Source organism: Rutilus rutilus, assembly GCF_951802725.1.
Source record: "Rutilus rutilus genome assembly, chromosome: 1".
In the NCBI taxonomy this organism is placed as follows: domain Eukaryota; kingdom Metazoa; phylum Chordata; class Actinopteri; order Cypriniformes; family Leuciscidae; genus Rutilus; species Rutilus rutilus.
The window spans coordinates 6,057,766-6,075,099 of NC_140209.1; the positions used below are offsets into that span (position 1 = coordinate 6,057,766).

General features: G+C 37.3%; 1 protein-coding gene across 4 annotated transcripts in view; it reads right to left on the reverse strand.

Moving 5' to 3' along the window:
- LOC311302609 (uncharacterized protein) overlaps positions 1–17,334 on the reverse strand; it is a 495,915-nt gene that overhangs the window by 17,067 nt on the left and 461,514 nt on the right. Inside the window, exons 1-2 of one of the 4 annotated variants that reach the window (XM_084428592.1) lie at positions 6,529–7,217; positions 5,677–5,848 (exon numbers count right to left, since the gene is read on the reverse strand). The exons of the other annotated variants lie outside the window; for them this stretch is intronic. Of the exons in view, the coding sequence (XP_084284718.1) occupies positions 5,677–5,734 (58 nt within the window). The 5' untranslated portion in view covers positions 5,735–5,848; positions 6,529–7,217. Of the gene's footprint in view, positions 1–5,676; positions 5,849–6,528; positions 7,218–17,334 lie in introns of those variants that run through there. 4 annotated transcript variants of the gene reach the window in all.

Here is a 17,334-nt window from a genome sequence, read left to right on the forward strand (position 1 = left end):
GAAGATAAATGGAAACAAAACTGAGGCTTTGCTTGTTGGCACTAGATCTGTTTTGTCTAAATCTAATGGTCTTTCTTTGTACATTGACAATACTGCAATCTGTCCTTCTTCACAGGTTAAAAGTTTGGGTGTCATCATGGATAGCACACTATCCTTTGAAGCTCAAATTAATAATATCACGTGTATTGCATACTTCCACGTGCATAAACCTTCTCCGTCCCTTTCTTTCAAATAATAATACTGCAGTTCTCATTCACGCACTAGTCACTTCACGTATAGACTACTGTAATGCTCTTCTCACAGGTGTTCCCTTTCAGTTGGTTCAGAATTCTGCAGCTCGTGTCTATCTAGAACACCTTATTCTGAGCACATTTCTCCAGTTCTTCAGCAATTGCACTGGCTTCCAGTAAAGTATAGAGTTGAATTCAAGATCTTGCTACTTACTTATAAGGCACTTCATAATCTTGCGCCCCAATACCTTACACAACTTCACCATGTTTACACTCCTTCACGTGCTCTCAGATCTTCATCTTCAATTTCTCTTGTGGTACCTCGGATTCGACTAACTACCATGAGGTGCCAGATCTTTTAGTTATGGCTGCCGTCCACGTATGGAACTCTCTTCCCGTTGATGTTCGCAATAGCGATTGCTTGTTGACTTTTAAAACGAGTCTTAAGACATATCTTTTTTATGACATGTTGTATTGAGTTTTTAATGCACTTTATCTGTATGCGGCTTGTTTGTTGTGTGTATTGTCTTATGCAGTGACCTGTATATTGCTTGTGAGTTGACCTTGGGTGTTATGAAAAGCACCATTAAATAAAATGCATTATTATTAGTAGTAGTAGTAGTAGTAGTTATTGAACATTATAGGTACATATCCCATGTTTCTGTAGTGAGAACTACAATTTTATTTGAACAACGACACAATTAACTGATGTAATATTAACATTAAAGAATAGAGAATACTGCCATAATTATTGCACCAACTTTTAGATTGCCATTTCATTTATTTGACTAAATTTCTTAATATATTAAAGGCTGGTCACACTAGACCACTAGTCTTCCATCGACTTCTATTTATATGCATGTGAATGTAGGACACCTGCTTTTGTATCAAGTGAAGACTTGCAGTCAAGCGGAGTAGATTGACTATTTTTAAATATACAGTTGATACTTAAGCAGAATAATAATTTGCTGCCTTTCACCGCTAAGAGGTAGACTGGGTAAACCCAGCCGGCGATTTGATTTCGCCCTGCAGCTCAGGCTGGAAACCAGTACATTCTTCTATCCTGCTTCAGTTACAAATTTGCGGGGACCAATCACAAACTGGCTCACCCACTTGGTGCGCTATTGGCCGGTTTAATCCAGTCCGATTCCTTTTAACCTCTCGACGATGCTCAATGGCTTCTTTAGTTTAGCAAACAAATCGCTCGAGTGGGTGTAAATACCACTCACTTTCATGTTTTTAACACCTGCATTTGTATCAAGTGAAGACTTGTGGCCAAGATTGATGTATCAGTTAAATTAAAAGAAGACCAACTCATTGCAGGCAAGTGGAGTAGATTGCGTATTTTTACATATAGATGTATTATTTGTTATGTGTTGAATTTATCTATAAAAAAATACACCACAGCATGCTCACAGTCGAGCGTGAACACAGCTTTAACTGGTTTAAAACTAGTTAATCTTTACAGGTGAAACTCGGAAAATTAGAATATCGACCAAAAGTTAATTTATTTCAGTAATTCAACTTAAAGGTGAAACTAATATATTATACAGACTCATTACATGCAAAGTGAGATATTTCAAGCCTTTATTTGTTATAATTTGGATGATTAGGGCTTACAGTAGGGCTGGGCGATTTTGGCTAAAATCATAATCGCAATTAATCAAACAAGTTACCTCGATTACGATTATTGAGCGATTATTTATAAAAAAAAATTCCTATGTCACTGGCAAGGCTTATACTGTAAATATGTTCGTATTTTTTCTAATGAAAGATTTAGGGATGTCCCGATACCACTTTTTCACCGATGCCGCAGCTTTGGCTATTTGCCGATACCGATATCAATCCGATATCTTTATTTTATTCTTGAACTAATACTACTACTACTAATAAAATATATGGAAGCACTTTGCTCAATTAGCCACATAAAAACATCTCACTCAAATGGAGAACAAATACTTCTCCAGTATATAGTCCACATCAACAGTTGATAATGAAGGACTGCCACCCTTTATTCAAAAGGCCTTGAGATATGTTTGGTAACCTGAATGAATTTAAAATTAATTAGCTATATTTTAGATCAATATATTTGTCTCCTTAAAATTTAAATGAACTTTAATAACTTCTCATCTGAATTATAAATCGTTAATTTCTGTATAAAATAATAGTACCATTAAAAACACATTTGATTTGATTTTTTAATCAATGTAAAATGTGTAGGCCTAACTTAAAAATAAAAAGATTAGTGCTCTGTTTTATGGCAAGAAATGAAAACCAATGCAATATGATGAATGTACAAAAGATGAGATCATTTTTGCTTTTTGATAATTTTATGAAAAAAATGTACACGGTGTGTGTGTGATTTTGGTTGGGTGACAGTTGTAGGTTACAGTTTGACAAAAGCACAATGTTTTACACAAATATAAGTAGGCTAAACACTTTGCAGTTTTAATGATGTCCTGTGTACAAATTGACGTTGATGTTATAATGACGAATGATGTTTTTATGTTTCCACTGTTAGATCGCGCCCATGCCTCTCTCTCTCTCTGACACACACACACATTCCAGCATTGCAATCTTGACATCGCAGCCTGTTCATTATGCTGCGTTCACACCAAACGTGAATAGAGCGTCAAATTCGTGTCTATCGCATCTAGTTCAACGCTTAAACATTTTGAATCCATTCGAATAGGATTCAAAGCGAATAGGACGCGCGTAAGCGAGTTTGAAGCGAAATAGACGCGCGTTAACGGGCGGAGTCACGTGACTACACACGCGGTAATATGTTTTAAGGGGAAAGTACATTAGCACACAGAGGGAAATAACCGAAATAACCGTCTTGGTAAAATTACGTCGGTTGTAGGCTCTGAATTTCGGTTTCGATTACTTTCCGATTAATCGTCCAGCCCTAGCTTACAGCTTATGAAACCTTTTCACAATATTCTAATTTTGAATTTGGGGTTTTCATAAGCTGTAAGCTAAGCCATAATCATCAAAATTATAACAAATAAAGGCTTGAAATACCTCACTTGGCATGTAATGACGCCGGTTTCACACCGCAAGCGTCAGTGGCGCGTGAGCAGCGCGTATTTTTTTCGGCGTCCATGTTAATCAATGAGTGCATTCACACAGGGAGAAGGAGCAGCGCGTGAGCGTCCAGCAGTAGCGTCACGTGAACAGCAGTGCCGCGATCGTTTCGGCGCCGAGTCTATTTTTGCTGCGCCGCTTACGCTGAATTAAAGTGACAATGCATTGACCATGGCCAAAATACACCGCAGTTTTAATCAAAAAGTGCATTGATGATATCTATTGTGTTTTAAACCGTCAATCAAATGACCAACAGCAATTTAAAAAGAAAACAAATGTCCAAAAACAAACTTTTTGCCAGAACAATAAAAACAAAGATGAACCAAAAGTTATATAAATGAAATTATTAATAAAATAAGCTTCTTGACAAGTCTTTTCTCTTAAATGTATTTGAAAACGAAATAAAGCAATGCCAACTTATCCATTATAGAGTAGCCTACTCTGTCTGTACACAAGCCGCGGTTCAGCCGCGCGTGACATGCTGCCAGTTTGAAAGCAAAACGCGCGTGTCCTGCTCCTGTTCACCATACGCACTGCTCCTGCGCTGCTTACGTTCTGCTAACGCATGCAGTGTGAAACCGGCGTGAGTCTACATAATAATATATTAGTTTCACCTTTTAAGTTGAATTACTGAAACAATTGAACTACGCTCAGTGTTACGTCCATAGGGACATAAGTTATTCTGTCTTGTATGATTTACTTAACAATTGTGTTTACTGTGTGTGTGTAGACTGTGATCTTGTCTCTTTTACTCCTCCTGCTCTCTCTGCTTGGCAGGCTAATGAGTGCCACCTGATTCCTGTTTTGAGCTCGTTAGCTGGAGTATAAAGGAACCGGCAGAGCTGCAGCCTAGAGATGCGCGGTTGGCGGATAAACCGCGGATTGGGCGGATGACGTGACGAAAAATAATATTTTAATTAAATTCGGGCGGGTGGCGGGCGGTTGAACCAATCAAATGAAAAATATATGTATACAAAAATCAACGGATGGCGGGCGGGTGCGGTTTTGAAAATTGGTCAAAAACGTTGGTGCGGCTGGATGGCGGACGGATGATGATTTTTATGATGCGGTTGCGGATGAAATAATAGCCCATCCGCGCATCTCTACTGCAGCCCAGTCTGTTACACTGTTGTCTATGGAAGCAGGAAAAATAATCCTTTCCATTATAATTAAGACGACATGTTTTATTCATATCAGATAGAATTTCACGTTAAGTAAAGAGAAGTGAGAAGGAAATATAACTGTGAAGTGCAACCTCTGCTTGCCAGCAACCAACCTCCTTTCAGCGCCCAAAGACTGCACCTCTAACCTGACGAAGCAATTCCAGCGTTATGGACATTTGCAGTCAAAACTTGAAATAGAAATTCTCAGAAAATGTATTTAATACCAATATATTGAAACATCCGTTTATATATCCCTACTCCCTTAATAAAGGAGTCAAGACATTAGAAAAATATCTGTCTACACATGCGTTTTCTATTAAATATGAGGGAAATAAACATGTATGACACAAAAAATCTTAAACTTTTAGGTGGCAAAATATTATCTAGTAATTCTGTGAATTACACTGCGCAAACCAAAAGTAATACTACCCACCGGATGAAGAAGGGTTGGCTCTCCACAGAACACAAAATATTCATTTTATTTAATTTTTCGCGTTCGCATTTATGAGGATAAAACAATGTCATGGACTTGACCGGCACTTAAAGACTGCTTTAAAACTTTCACAGAGACCTCAAACAGAAAGCAAAGCCTTTCTTTGAAGTGAATTTCGTTTTGTATTAATTGTATCTTAATTTTAATAAATGTTTCATCAACCAATTGCCTGGATTTAATAAATAAGAAAGACAATAGATAATCACGACACGAAAGCGCCGGCGCGTGAACTGGAGCTCGTCTCATAAATTAACCGAAACTCAGTGTATAAGGTTATACTTGCCTCACAGACATGTCTACTTTTAAACAGAACAATTCAAAACGAAAGAAAACAGACTGTTCTCTGCTTATGTTATCCGTATGAAATGTGCATTTCTCTCTGGTGCGTTCACCTCTGCGAAGATCGCGAGTCAGCATCGTCAACTTCATCTTTGCAGCCGACACTGACACAGAAAACACTTGTTTATTAATAACCAATTAAAATGTCTCCTTGCTAAATGTGTTTAGCTTGATCTGATGTCTAAAATCAATATACAAATGTCTAAAATCAATATAAAAATGTCTCAAACCTCCCTTTACTGACCATTTGTTGAAGAAAACCCAGAACATTCTGTACTGTTTCATAGTTAAACTGTTTATCTAAAAGTGATGAAGTGCTTGAATGTTCTTCAGCATCATGAATGAATGAATAATAAACACCAACCTCTTTGTTCTTCAGGATCTTCAGTGTGTTTAATTCTGCAGGGTTCTGGATCACTCATGTTCTCTCTGTCCTCTTTAATAAACTCAGTCTTTGCAGATTTCAGCTCTTCCTGTAGCTTGTAGCTGATGGGAATTTACAGCATTTATTGGAGATTGCTGTGGGAGGAGCTGATCTGACAAAATAAAAATAAATAATGTTATAAACCTAAGTTCCTGAATTTGTTTTTATAGGCTACTAAATATCACATCTAAGCATTTATGTCTGTCTGTCTTAAGTAAAGTAACTGATGCAAATTTATAACTTATTTTTAACTTAACTTAACTTTTTTATAACTTATTTTAAGTTTTAATAAAACCAGAACACAATCCTGCTTTTTCCATTACAATATAGGCAGATATCTAGAAAACATAAAAAAATACAAAAACTAACACTAATGGCATTCATCTTAATTAACCACTAAACTACAGCAGCATAATCTAAAATACATTTTAATTTTCTACATTCATTGCACTGATGTTATTAGATTAAAACTGACAATGATCCTAAAAAACTCATTATAAACTCAATGTTTAATATTTAGCAGTATCTGTTCCAGTATATTTTAACAATGTGAAGTAACACATTTGATTACATTTACGTATTTGGCAGACACTTTTTATCCAAAACGACTTACATTGCATTTCAACATATTCTCCTCAAGCTCGCTGCTGCTGCACTAAATGTTTATTTCAGAAGGAAGGCGCCAGAAAAGATGAAAACAATACAGAAATGAGCCTGTCGCTTAATCAAACTGTATAAAGTGTGTGTGATAGTTGTGTAAAAATGAGAAATACCGTGAACTGCTCTCCTCACCTCAGAAGACTCGACGCTGAAACTCTTCTTCTTCTTCGATTTTCTGGCGGGTAGTACCAACATTAAGGTGCATTATCGCCACCTACTGTATTGGAGTGTGAACCAGAATTTACCCATCAAAAAAAAAAAAAAAAAAACTAAATTCTCTTAATCAGCTCTGTTCTCTTGAGATAAAGAAATAAGCTCTCTAAACCATAAGTAATTATATTTTTAAGCTTTAAATCATCCATTCCCCTCTTTCTAAGTTCATTTTTCACAAGTTCACAAACACGCAAGGCAAGGCAAGGCAAGTTTATTTATATAGCACATTTCATACACAATGGCAATTCAAAGTGCTTTACATAGAAGAAATTAAAATAATAAAAAGAAATAAGAATAATTAAAACAGTTTAGAAAAATAAAAAATAAAATACAGTACAAACAGTCGGACGAACATTGGCACAGTGCTCATTCAGTAAATGCATAGCTAAACAGAAGTGTTTTGAGTCTGGATTTGAATGTGACTACAGTAGGAGCACATCTGATCTCTTCCGGAAGCTGGTTCCAGCTGCGGCTGGCATAATAGCTAAAAGCGGACTCGCCATGCTTAGAGTGAACCCTTGGTATTTCTAGCTGATATGATCCTAATGATCTGAGTGATCTGTTGGGTTTATATTCAGTGAGCATATCTGCAATGTATTGAGGTCCTAGGCCACTGAATGATTTATATACTAGTATTAATACTTTAAAATCAATCCTAAATTTAACTGGGAGCCAGTGTAAAGACCTGAGGACTGGTGTGATATGTTCATATTTTCTGGTTCTGCTCAGAATCCTGGCAGCAGCGTTCTGTATGAGCTGCAACTGTCTTATGGTCTTTTTGGGAAGGCCAGTGAGGAGTCCATTACAATAATCCACCCTGCTGGTGATGAAAGCATGAACAAGTTTCTCTAGGTCTTGTCTGGAAACAAAGCATCTAATTCTTGCAATATTTTTCAGATGATAGTATGCTGATTTAGTTATTGCTTTGACATGACTACTGAAACTAAGGTCTGACTCTAGTGTCACACCAAGATTCCTGACTTGATTTTTAGTTGTTTGACCCCTAGAGTGAAGGTATGCGTTCACCTTGAGAACTTCATCTTTGTTTCCAAACGCAATGACTTCAGTTTTGTCTTTGTTTAACTGAAGAAAGTTTTGACACATCCAACTGTTGACTTCATCAATGCATTGGCACAGGGAGTCAATGGGGCTATAATCGTTAGGCGATAGGGCTAAGTAGAGCTGTGTGTCGTCTGCATAGCTGTGGTAAAAGATTTGGTTGTCTCTCATTATTTGGCTCATTGGGAGCATATACAGGTTGAACAGGAGTGGCGCAAGAATTGAGCCTTGAGGGACTCCGCATGTCATGGATGTCCACTCAGACTTATGGTCTCCTATACTCACATAATAACCTCTCCCATCTAAGTATGACCTGAACCATTTTAGGACTATCCCAGAAAGCCCCACCCAGTTTTCCAGCCTGTCCAGAAGTATGTTGTGATCGACAGTGTCAAATGCAGCACTGAGGTCGAGTAGTACCAGCACTGATAATTTGCCTGAATCAGTATTTAAGCGAATATCGTTTATTATCTTTATGAGCGCTGTCTCTGTGCTGTGGTGCGATCGGAAACCAGATTGAAAATTGTCAAAGTATCCATTCGAGCATAAGAATTTGTTTAGCTGATTGAAGACAACTTTTTCAATGATCTTGCCTATGAAAGGAAGATTTGAGATCGGTCTATAGTTGCTTAATATGGTCTTATCTAGATTGCTCTTTTTCAGGAGGGGCTTGACAACTGCAGTTTTTAGGGAGTTTGGAAAACTACCAGAGAGAAGTGAAGCATTTACCACTTCTAGAAGATCTGCTTCTAAACTGTTTAACACACTTTTGAAAAACGATGTGGGAAGTGTGTCAAGAGCGCAGGTTGATGTTTTAAGGTGCTGTACGGTTTCTTCCAAAATTTTGCCATCAATTTCTTTGAAATCAGACATAGTAACTACTTTCTCAGGTGGTCTGATCTGTCTGACCCCAGTGCAACTCAAGGATGTGCTGATCACCTTTCTGATATTATTGATTTTCTCAGAGAAGAAAGAAGCAAACTCACGGCACTTGCTGTCTGAGAGCATTTCACTGGGAATCTGGCTTGGGGGGTTTGTCAGTCTCTCTACAGTAGCAAAAAGAGTGCGTGTGTTGTTTAAATTGCTGTTTATAATATTTGAGAAGAAAGTCTGTCTAGCTTTGCCTAGTTCCATATTGAAAGCATGAAGGCTGTCTTTGTAGATGTTATAATGGACTACAAGTTTTGTCTTCCGCCACATGCGCTGTTAACACAAATAACATGTTCTACTGATTCCTCTAGTCCACAATATTCACATAATCCTGTTGGATGTTTATTTATTATTTTTAAGGTTGTATTCACAACCCTTAATCTTGTTAAAATATTTTCCTCTTTGGTGCTTCTTTTAGTTATCCTCACTACTCCTACTTCTCTTTGTATTTCATAAAGATGACGTACTGTATTTACTGTATCCCAACTATGTTGCCATTCTTTCTTAGTATATACTTTAATTACTGCTTTTGCTTCATCTTTACTAAATGAAATATTCATGACCTCCTCAATTTCCAAAGCCTGTTTTGCTAAACTATCAACCTTTTCATTATGTTTTATCCCTCTATGAGCCGGTATCCACATAAATATTATCATGATGTTCATATTCTTAAATCTATACAGATTTTCATATCTCATTTACTATATCCTTTCGACTATGAGATGTGAATGACTTCAATGACTTTAATGCCGAACATGAATCTGTACAAAGTATAACCTTTTTGATTTGAGTCTCTTCTATCCACTGTAGTGCTGTTGCTATTGCCTGTGACCTGGGAAACAGGGGTGCTCTGAAAACACCCCCATTAGCAATTAGTGCTTTCCATCTGATGAAATGAACGCGTCAACGTGGCAAAACTGATGAAATGAACGCGGCAAAAAATCGACCAATCAGAATTTTGGTCGAGCTAGACCGTATTGACCAAATAATCGACTAATCGACTAGGAGATTACAGCCCTACTGCTGTATGTCATCCATTGTTGTTTGCTTCTTTCTTTTAACACTCGTTTCAACCATCCCGACAGCGCAACTGTTTGATCTACATTTTCTGTCAAATAATATGCTTTTTTTTGTCATATTTTGTTGTGTATCTTTGGATTATGTTGTGTTGTAAATAAAATAAATCCAAACAAATCAAAAAGCCATTCTGTTTTAAATCTCCTCATTCTTTGTGCAAGGTTGCTCACAGTGGTGGACAGTAACGAAGTAAATGTAATTCTGAAAATCCTCACCCTGGCAGGGGTTTTCAAAAATGTTCGGTTTCAGTGACCTGATACTGCGTTTCCGTGTGGACGAACGGCCGAACCGCGTAAAAAAAAAAAAGTCACGGTTATAAAAATACCCGTGTCCGTGTGGACAATGATTAGATCTGCATTTGGTCTTAAAGAGGCAGCAGTCTAATAAACCTGCTGACAATTGCTCCATTAATGTGAATCAAACAACAAAAGGCAAAGAGAAAATCAGTCGCAGCTCTTGAATGAATAATTTTGGCTTTTATAAGCTTTAATCTATCTATGATAAACTATGCAGTGTTATTTTGCATCTGACTTTATTAGATGTCTTTTCAGCCCATACTACTCCTGAACAGTAATGTCAGTAGACATTACTGAAATTAAAGCACTGTATAATTGTTTTATTGTATACTTTTTTTTTTTTAGAGGTCGACCGATTAATTGGCCGTTTTTTTTAACATAATCGGCATCGGCCAATATCCAAATATATAAAGCTGATTATTAGGTGGGCGCATCTGTGTAGTGTTGGGCGCAGGGCGCAGCCTAGTATTGTTGTTGTGGAACACGTGTTCGACGCACGCTGCCCCTAGAGTCATTTTCCAGCAGAGTGAGCAGACCTCATCCAGTGCCTATGGAGCTAAGTTCCTTGGAGAAAACTCCTTTATATTTAATTTAAAACTTTTGATACGTTACTGCCAACTTCGAGAAAAAACATGAATAGGCGACATGATGTTCGGCTACTTTGGATATTGATAGTGTAGTTGAGATTGATAGTGTAGTTGTGCCTTAACGGCCGTTATCTACCGAACCGAATATCAACGCGGATTTCTGTGCTTCATTTCGGTGCTACTGTTATGCCTGTGCTTCTCTTGGATGCTCTGAAAACGGACGTTAGAATAACAGAAACATCGCTTCGCTGCACGTGACGCTAGTCAGCAGTTAAAATGCTTAAACGCAACGGTTAAAATGCTGGCCAAACAGTGTAAAGTGTGACTGTATTTCACTGTAGACTAGGGGTGGAACTGTACATGTATTCGTATTGAACCGAAACGGTACGGGCGTCACGGTTCGGTGTATAAATTTACACGGAGAATACACACTATAAAAATAAATAAAACTGGAGTTTAAATGAATTAATGTACGTTAATGCGGAACTACTGTTGGATACGCGGGTTCTTTAGGGACACCTAATCTGTAGCCCCGCTTTAGCTCAGGCTGTCAGTGTCACAAGAGTTCATCAGATTCATTTCACACTGCTTGTCCAAATGAACGAGTTATAGAAACTTGTTAATGCACATCAGCTCTATCTTTGGGTTTTCCAGCTGACCTGAGGATGAGGAAGAGCTGATTCTCTGAAAACTTCAGACCTGGACTGTAGTGTAACCCCTCTCTGAATTGCTTTTGGGATTTACAGAGAAATCCTCAGTCAAGTTTTCTCAGAGCACAGGGAAGACCTAGAGCTTTATCTCACTATAATGGCAGACTTTAGCCACCGATACGAACACCACAGATCATTTTCAGCAAAATCTGCTTCATTCATCTCTGTATAACACCAGATTAGTCTGTTACTGGCACTGAACTGCTGAAACGGTCAACTCTGCTGTCCACGGTGCTGAATATGTCCGATCTGCTGTCCATGGTTCTGAATATGACAGGTATGCTGTCCATGGTGCTGAATATGTCCGATCTGCTGTCCATGGTTCTGAATATGACATGTCTGCTGTCTGTGGTTCTGAATATGACAGGTCTGCTGTCCATGGTGCTGAATACGTCCGATCTGCTGTCCATGGTTCTGAATATGTCCGATCTGTTGTCCATGGTTCTGAATATACCAGCTTTGCTGACTGCTCTCCATGGTGCTGAATATGTCAGCTTTGCTGACTGCTCTCCGTGGTGCTGAATATGTCCGATCTGTTGTCCATGGAGCTGAATATGTCAGATCAGCTGACATTAATTAATTTACATCCAGTTTATTAGCAACACCGTGCACGGGGGTGAATCCCGTTAAATCCCACGATATCCGCCTGATCTCACAGGTGCCTGATCCACTGCGAGAAGAGAGATCTGAATGTCAAGTTAAAAGTCAAAGTTTGAGATCTGTGAGAGGATTTTGTCTTTATTTGTCTTTTGGCATGTATCTTTGGCTATATCTAAATATAAATAACAGATAGGGGAGAGTGGGGTAAGATACACCACTTTTTACTTATGTGGTCCTCAAGATGAGAGAAAATTAGGCAGAAGTATAATGAGAGTATCTAAAGTAATTTCAGGAGGCATCTATGACAAAGGGTTCCAAAATATGGCTTCTTATAAAAAAGGGTTCCTGTGGCTCAATTTACCCCAGTTTAGGGGTATGTTGATCTGAGTCAGAGGGTAAGTTGCATCATCTCGTTGTAAACTGACCATCTAACTGAATCTGAATCAAACCCATGTAAAATATTAAAGATAATAATACAATTTTTATTTTTTACCTTTTACAAATAGTCATATTTCTTTTCTCAAAGCTAACTGAACACAGTAAAATTAAATAACCCCTAACTAAATTAGAATGAATAAATAAATGCCACTAAAACTAAACATTTTAGTCAAAAGGTTCCTGCCATGGTTTTTCTATAATGTGGAAGATGTTAGGCTATTGGGAAGATAAATATGATTAAGCATCTTCTGGTTCTTGTCAGATAAGGATTTGGTGTACTTTAACATTGATCCTATCAAATAAACAAAAAATATTAAAAATACAGATAAACAAAACCAATAAATATTAAATATGAAGTTTGACACTAGAAATGTTAAATATTACTGGTGCTCTTTATTTTTAAAAGTTATATTGTATGATCATTGTCAGTTTCTGTACATATAAAACTGTAACTTGTTAATTATTAAATAACTTTATTGCAACAATCAATAACAGAGAAATAACAGAAATAACAGTAAGAAATAACAGTATTGTCTTTCAGTAGAGCAGTTTTACAGGCTTTTATCACGTATCCTGACTTAAATAATGTGTTTCTAACAGCAAACACTCAGAATAAAGTGAGATGATCTGCTGATGGTCCTGAATGGCTTGTTGAATGAGTGTTGATAGTCTGAGGCTCATCAATATTAACAGATCTGCTGAAAACACTCTTTATTTCATGACAATAGTTCCTGTTTTCACCTCATTTATTATGCTGATGTCTTCAGATCTCCTGTACATTGACACTTAAAGCTCATTTCATTGGTGTCAGCAGACTGAGGGGATTTGTTGGCTACTGTATGCACCTTTATTTCTGAGTTTATGATTTTAACTGTTTTCTTAACATTTATTTATATTAGGAAGAATTTACATTAAGTTATTAATCTTTTCTATATTTCTGCATGTTGTAAAATATTTGTATTGATTAATTGTAATCACATCATCAGTGAAGCTCCTCCCACAGCAATCACATCATCAGTAAAGCCCCTCCCACTGCAGTCACATCATCAGTGAAGCCAATCCCACTGCAATCACATCATCAGTGAAGCTCCTCCCACTGCAATCACATCATCAGTGAAGCTCCTCCCACTGCAATCACATCATCAGTAAAGCCCCTCCCACTGCAGTCACATCATCAGTGAAGCTCCTCCCACAGTAATTCAGCAATAAATGCTGTAAATTCCCATCAGCTACAAGTGAAGACGAGCATCAGAGCATCAGGAAGAGCTGAAATCTGCAAAGACTGAGTTTATTAAAGAGGACAGAGAGAACATGAGTGATCCAGAACCCTGCAGAATGAAACACACTGAAGATCCTGAAGAACAAAGAGGTTGGTGTTTATTCTTCATTCATTCATGATGCTGAAGAACATTCATGTTAGAAACATTCAAGCACTTCATCACATTTAGATAAACAGTTCAACTATGAAATGGTTACATGTTTTCAATGAATGGTCAGTGGAGGGAGGTTGGAGAAATTTTCATATTGATTGTCATAGGGGTGACCCCGAATAGTCGAAGATTCGATGCTTCGATAGGAGGAGCCTGATTCGACTACCGATCTCACGGTCGAATCTTCGCAGAGGTGTTATGAGGATCATGCCACTTTGGCTATATGAGGGCGCTCAATGTCTGATTTCACATAGAACTACCGGTTTTCTGCCAATACGTTAATATTCAGCCTATTATGATAATGCTGTATATAAAAATGTGCAAAGAAATAAGCTTTTAATAAATATTTTTTAACGTGCGTGAATAAATCCAAACACCCCGTGACAGATTTAAGTTTCACTTTCAATCCGTGACCGACAGAGGAGCGTCTTCGCGGCAAGGATTTAAATCTTTAACAATGTCTGGGACAAGAAAATCTAAAGTGTGGATGTACACCATCAGAAAGGATATTCTCCAAGGCTGGATTTAGCATCAGGAAAACCAGAATATGAACGCAATGCGTTCCTCCTATAGTAAAGCGTTTTCATATTTTAATTTAACTATTTTAGGAGATTAAGTCGTTAAACGTTTTTCACGTTACCTGTTTTAGAATGTATTTTATCCGCACGCACAATTTGAAAAGACTCCAACGGACACAGAAAGAGTGAAAGACTGGATTTGTTCTCTCGATCAGGTAGGCTACAATTGATTTCAAAACTTTTCAGCCGGTTCTAATTAGATTTTTGGATGCTGTGAACATTTTTAGCTAAAAAGACTGCCTCTCCAGGTTAGCATTTATTGTTGTTTCTGCAGTTAAAAAGACAAAGTAGAAAATTCTGGCTACTATCGTTATTTTAATAATTTCTTTATTTTAATTTTATTTATTGATCTGTCAGGGTTATCTAATCTAACTATTTGTGGCTTGTGTTTTGAATATATGTTCCCCTGCACTTTAGGCATTTTGCACACATTTGCTCCTCATCTTGTGACTTGATTCTGATTTATTTCGTTTTGTATTTTTATTTATCAGAAAGGTATATTCTGTTCTAATTTAATTTAGTAAATTAACTGTTTATTTTTTTCGGTGCATTGATGTTGTGCTGTACTTACACAGGTAATTTAGCCGATTTAATTTGATTTGCATGTGAAATGCAAATCTTGTCTGCAGTGTGGCCTTTCTGGAGTTATGTTATTTCTTAGTTTTATTGATCCAAAATGTTTTTATACATTTTTTCTATATCTGTGTGATTTTCTGTACATCGCGGCTTTGAAATGTTAAAGCTCCGCCCCCATACACATGATTCGACTATTAGTCGACTATAGGCAAGACTTGACGATTCTGATTCGACTATGAAAATCCATAGTCGGGGACACCCCTAGATTGTCAACATCAGGTCAAATTATCTCCCTTAATTTACACTTATTTTATATCTGGTTCACTTTTTTTTGCAGCCATGTTACCAAAATGGTGGACATTTTTCAATATAGTTTACAACATTGTGGGTTTTTTTTTGTTACTCTGTGACACTGCCATAAATCAGAAAAAGAGAAAATACTTTCAATTAATGTTTTGATGATTGTTTATATAATTAAACCTGTTTTTATCAAAATCCCATAACTTTTGTTACCGACAAACGATGAAAGAAATAAAAACATACTCATGTGAATAAAATGAGTAAAGAGTTTTTATCAATCATTACATAGCAAATACAAACATTAAGTAAAAGTGAATGAGACAGATCTCTCTCTTTACTGACTTATAAGAGCCAAAGCATCTCAAGAGAAGAAGAGAAGAAAAGTGTCCAGTTTCAAAGATACATGAAAGTATATCTTGTGTTTGCATGGAAGAGTAGAAGTGGAAGAGAAACTAGATGTTCTGATGAAAAACAATGACTTTTTTTATTTTATATCATATTCATGTCTCTCTTAAAAGTGTTAAGGCCTTCTTCTTCAACTCCTGAACTTTGCCTTGAAATGTTTTTTCCAGTGTGAATTTTCTGGTGGTCTTCAGTTCATCTTCTGTAGCAAAGCCCTTCTTCACTGAAACACACACCGCCGTGTCTTTTCTGCTGTAATATTAAGGATGAATCTTCTTCTTTGTGTGAATCTTCAGGAGTTTCTTCAGGACTGATGTCCAATGAAACAGTTTACCGCACTGATCACAGTTAAATGCTCTTTCTTCAGAATGAGAAGATGTGATTTCAGAGAGAAATCCTGAGCCGCTTCTTCCCAGTGTGAACTCTCATGTGAATCTTCAGACTTGATTTACATGTGAAGCATGAGGGCAGGAGACAGATTTATTGCCTTCTGTTTTTCCTTCCTTGTTCACGTCCATCAGGTCTAAAAGAAACATTAAATCATGTGAGATTTCAAATGAGAGGCAAACGTGAAATGAAAAGTGAAGCTCAAAGTCAAGATCACTGAGTATAATAGTCATTTTAATCCCATCAAATCTGGTCAACAACGGCTGAGCACGATTATGATCTATTTTAATGTCATGAAGATGATTTGTGTTATAAATCACTAGTTTGGTCATGAAACTCTAGATGACGCAGGCTTGACATATGATCTGTGAGAAATCACAGTTTCCTACACAACACAAGCTGATTGGACTCTAAGCCATGCAAACATGTGAGAATTTGTTGACAGACGGCCCTTACACAACAAACGTCAAACAAATGTGTGTTGGACTGAAGGAAAAGCAAATTCACGCCTGTTCAACAGAGGGCGATACATGCACTGAACTTTCAGCCGTCGTAAAAATGTCTGCCAAAGTAATAAATGTAAATGTCTTGTAAATGTAAAAAAACCCCACCTTTTAGTGGACCATTTTACATAAATGGCTAATCATGGATTACTCGTGTAGTTCAAAGCGTTCATGAAATGCTAATGTTTAATTTAAAGTAACTTTAATCTTTAATGCTGGTTTCACTAGTGCCACCAAATGCTCTTAAATGTGTATGTGCAGCAGCTCAAAGTGTATATCTTATTGGTCAGCACATTTCTTTAAAGACCAAAGAAAATAGCAGAAATATTCTCTGAAAAAAATTCACTGTTTTTATTCAAAATGTGTTTAGCGTGAAAATGCTTTCAGATTTCCCAGTTCACCTGCACTTTAGGGGTCTTCCTGGGTCAAATTCATATCAAATGTCAAATTAATGAATCAAATATTTAAAGCTGCCGTCGGCAACATTTTTTTGATCATATTCAGTGTAATCGACACTATAATCCGACAGAACAACATAAATAAAGTGATTTTAGAAAAAAAACCAGAGCTTCTAACTCCACCTGGAGCGTGTTATTTGTTTTGCAAAAATCCACCGCTCCCGGATCATCGGGTCCAATCAGCGCTGGGGGGTGTGAGATCTGACTGTCAATCACATGTCGTGCACACGCCACAGTCACAGATCCCCTCGCGCACGTTACAATATCACATGCACACGCCTGAAGAAGTTCGCCTGAGATTATACGAAGCGTGATGGCGGAGAGAAAATCTACTAACAAGCTTCCAATTCCTCTGTTATTGCTATCTATGGATAGATTAGCCAGGGCAGCCTAC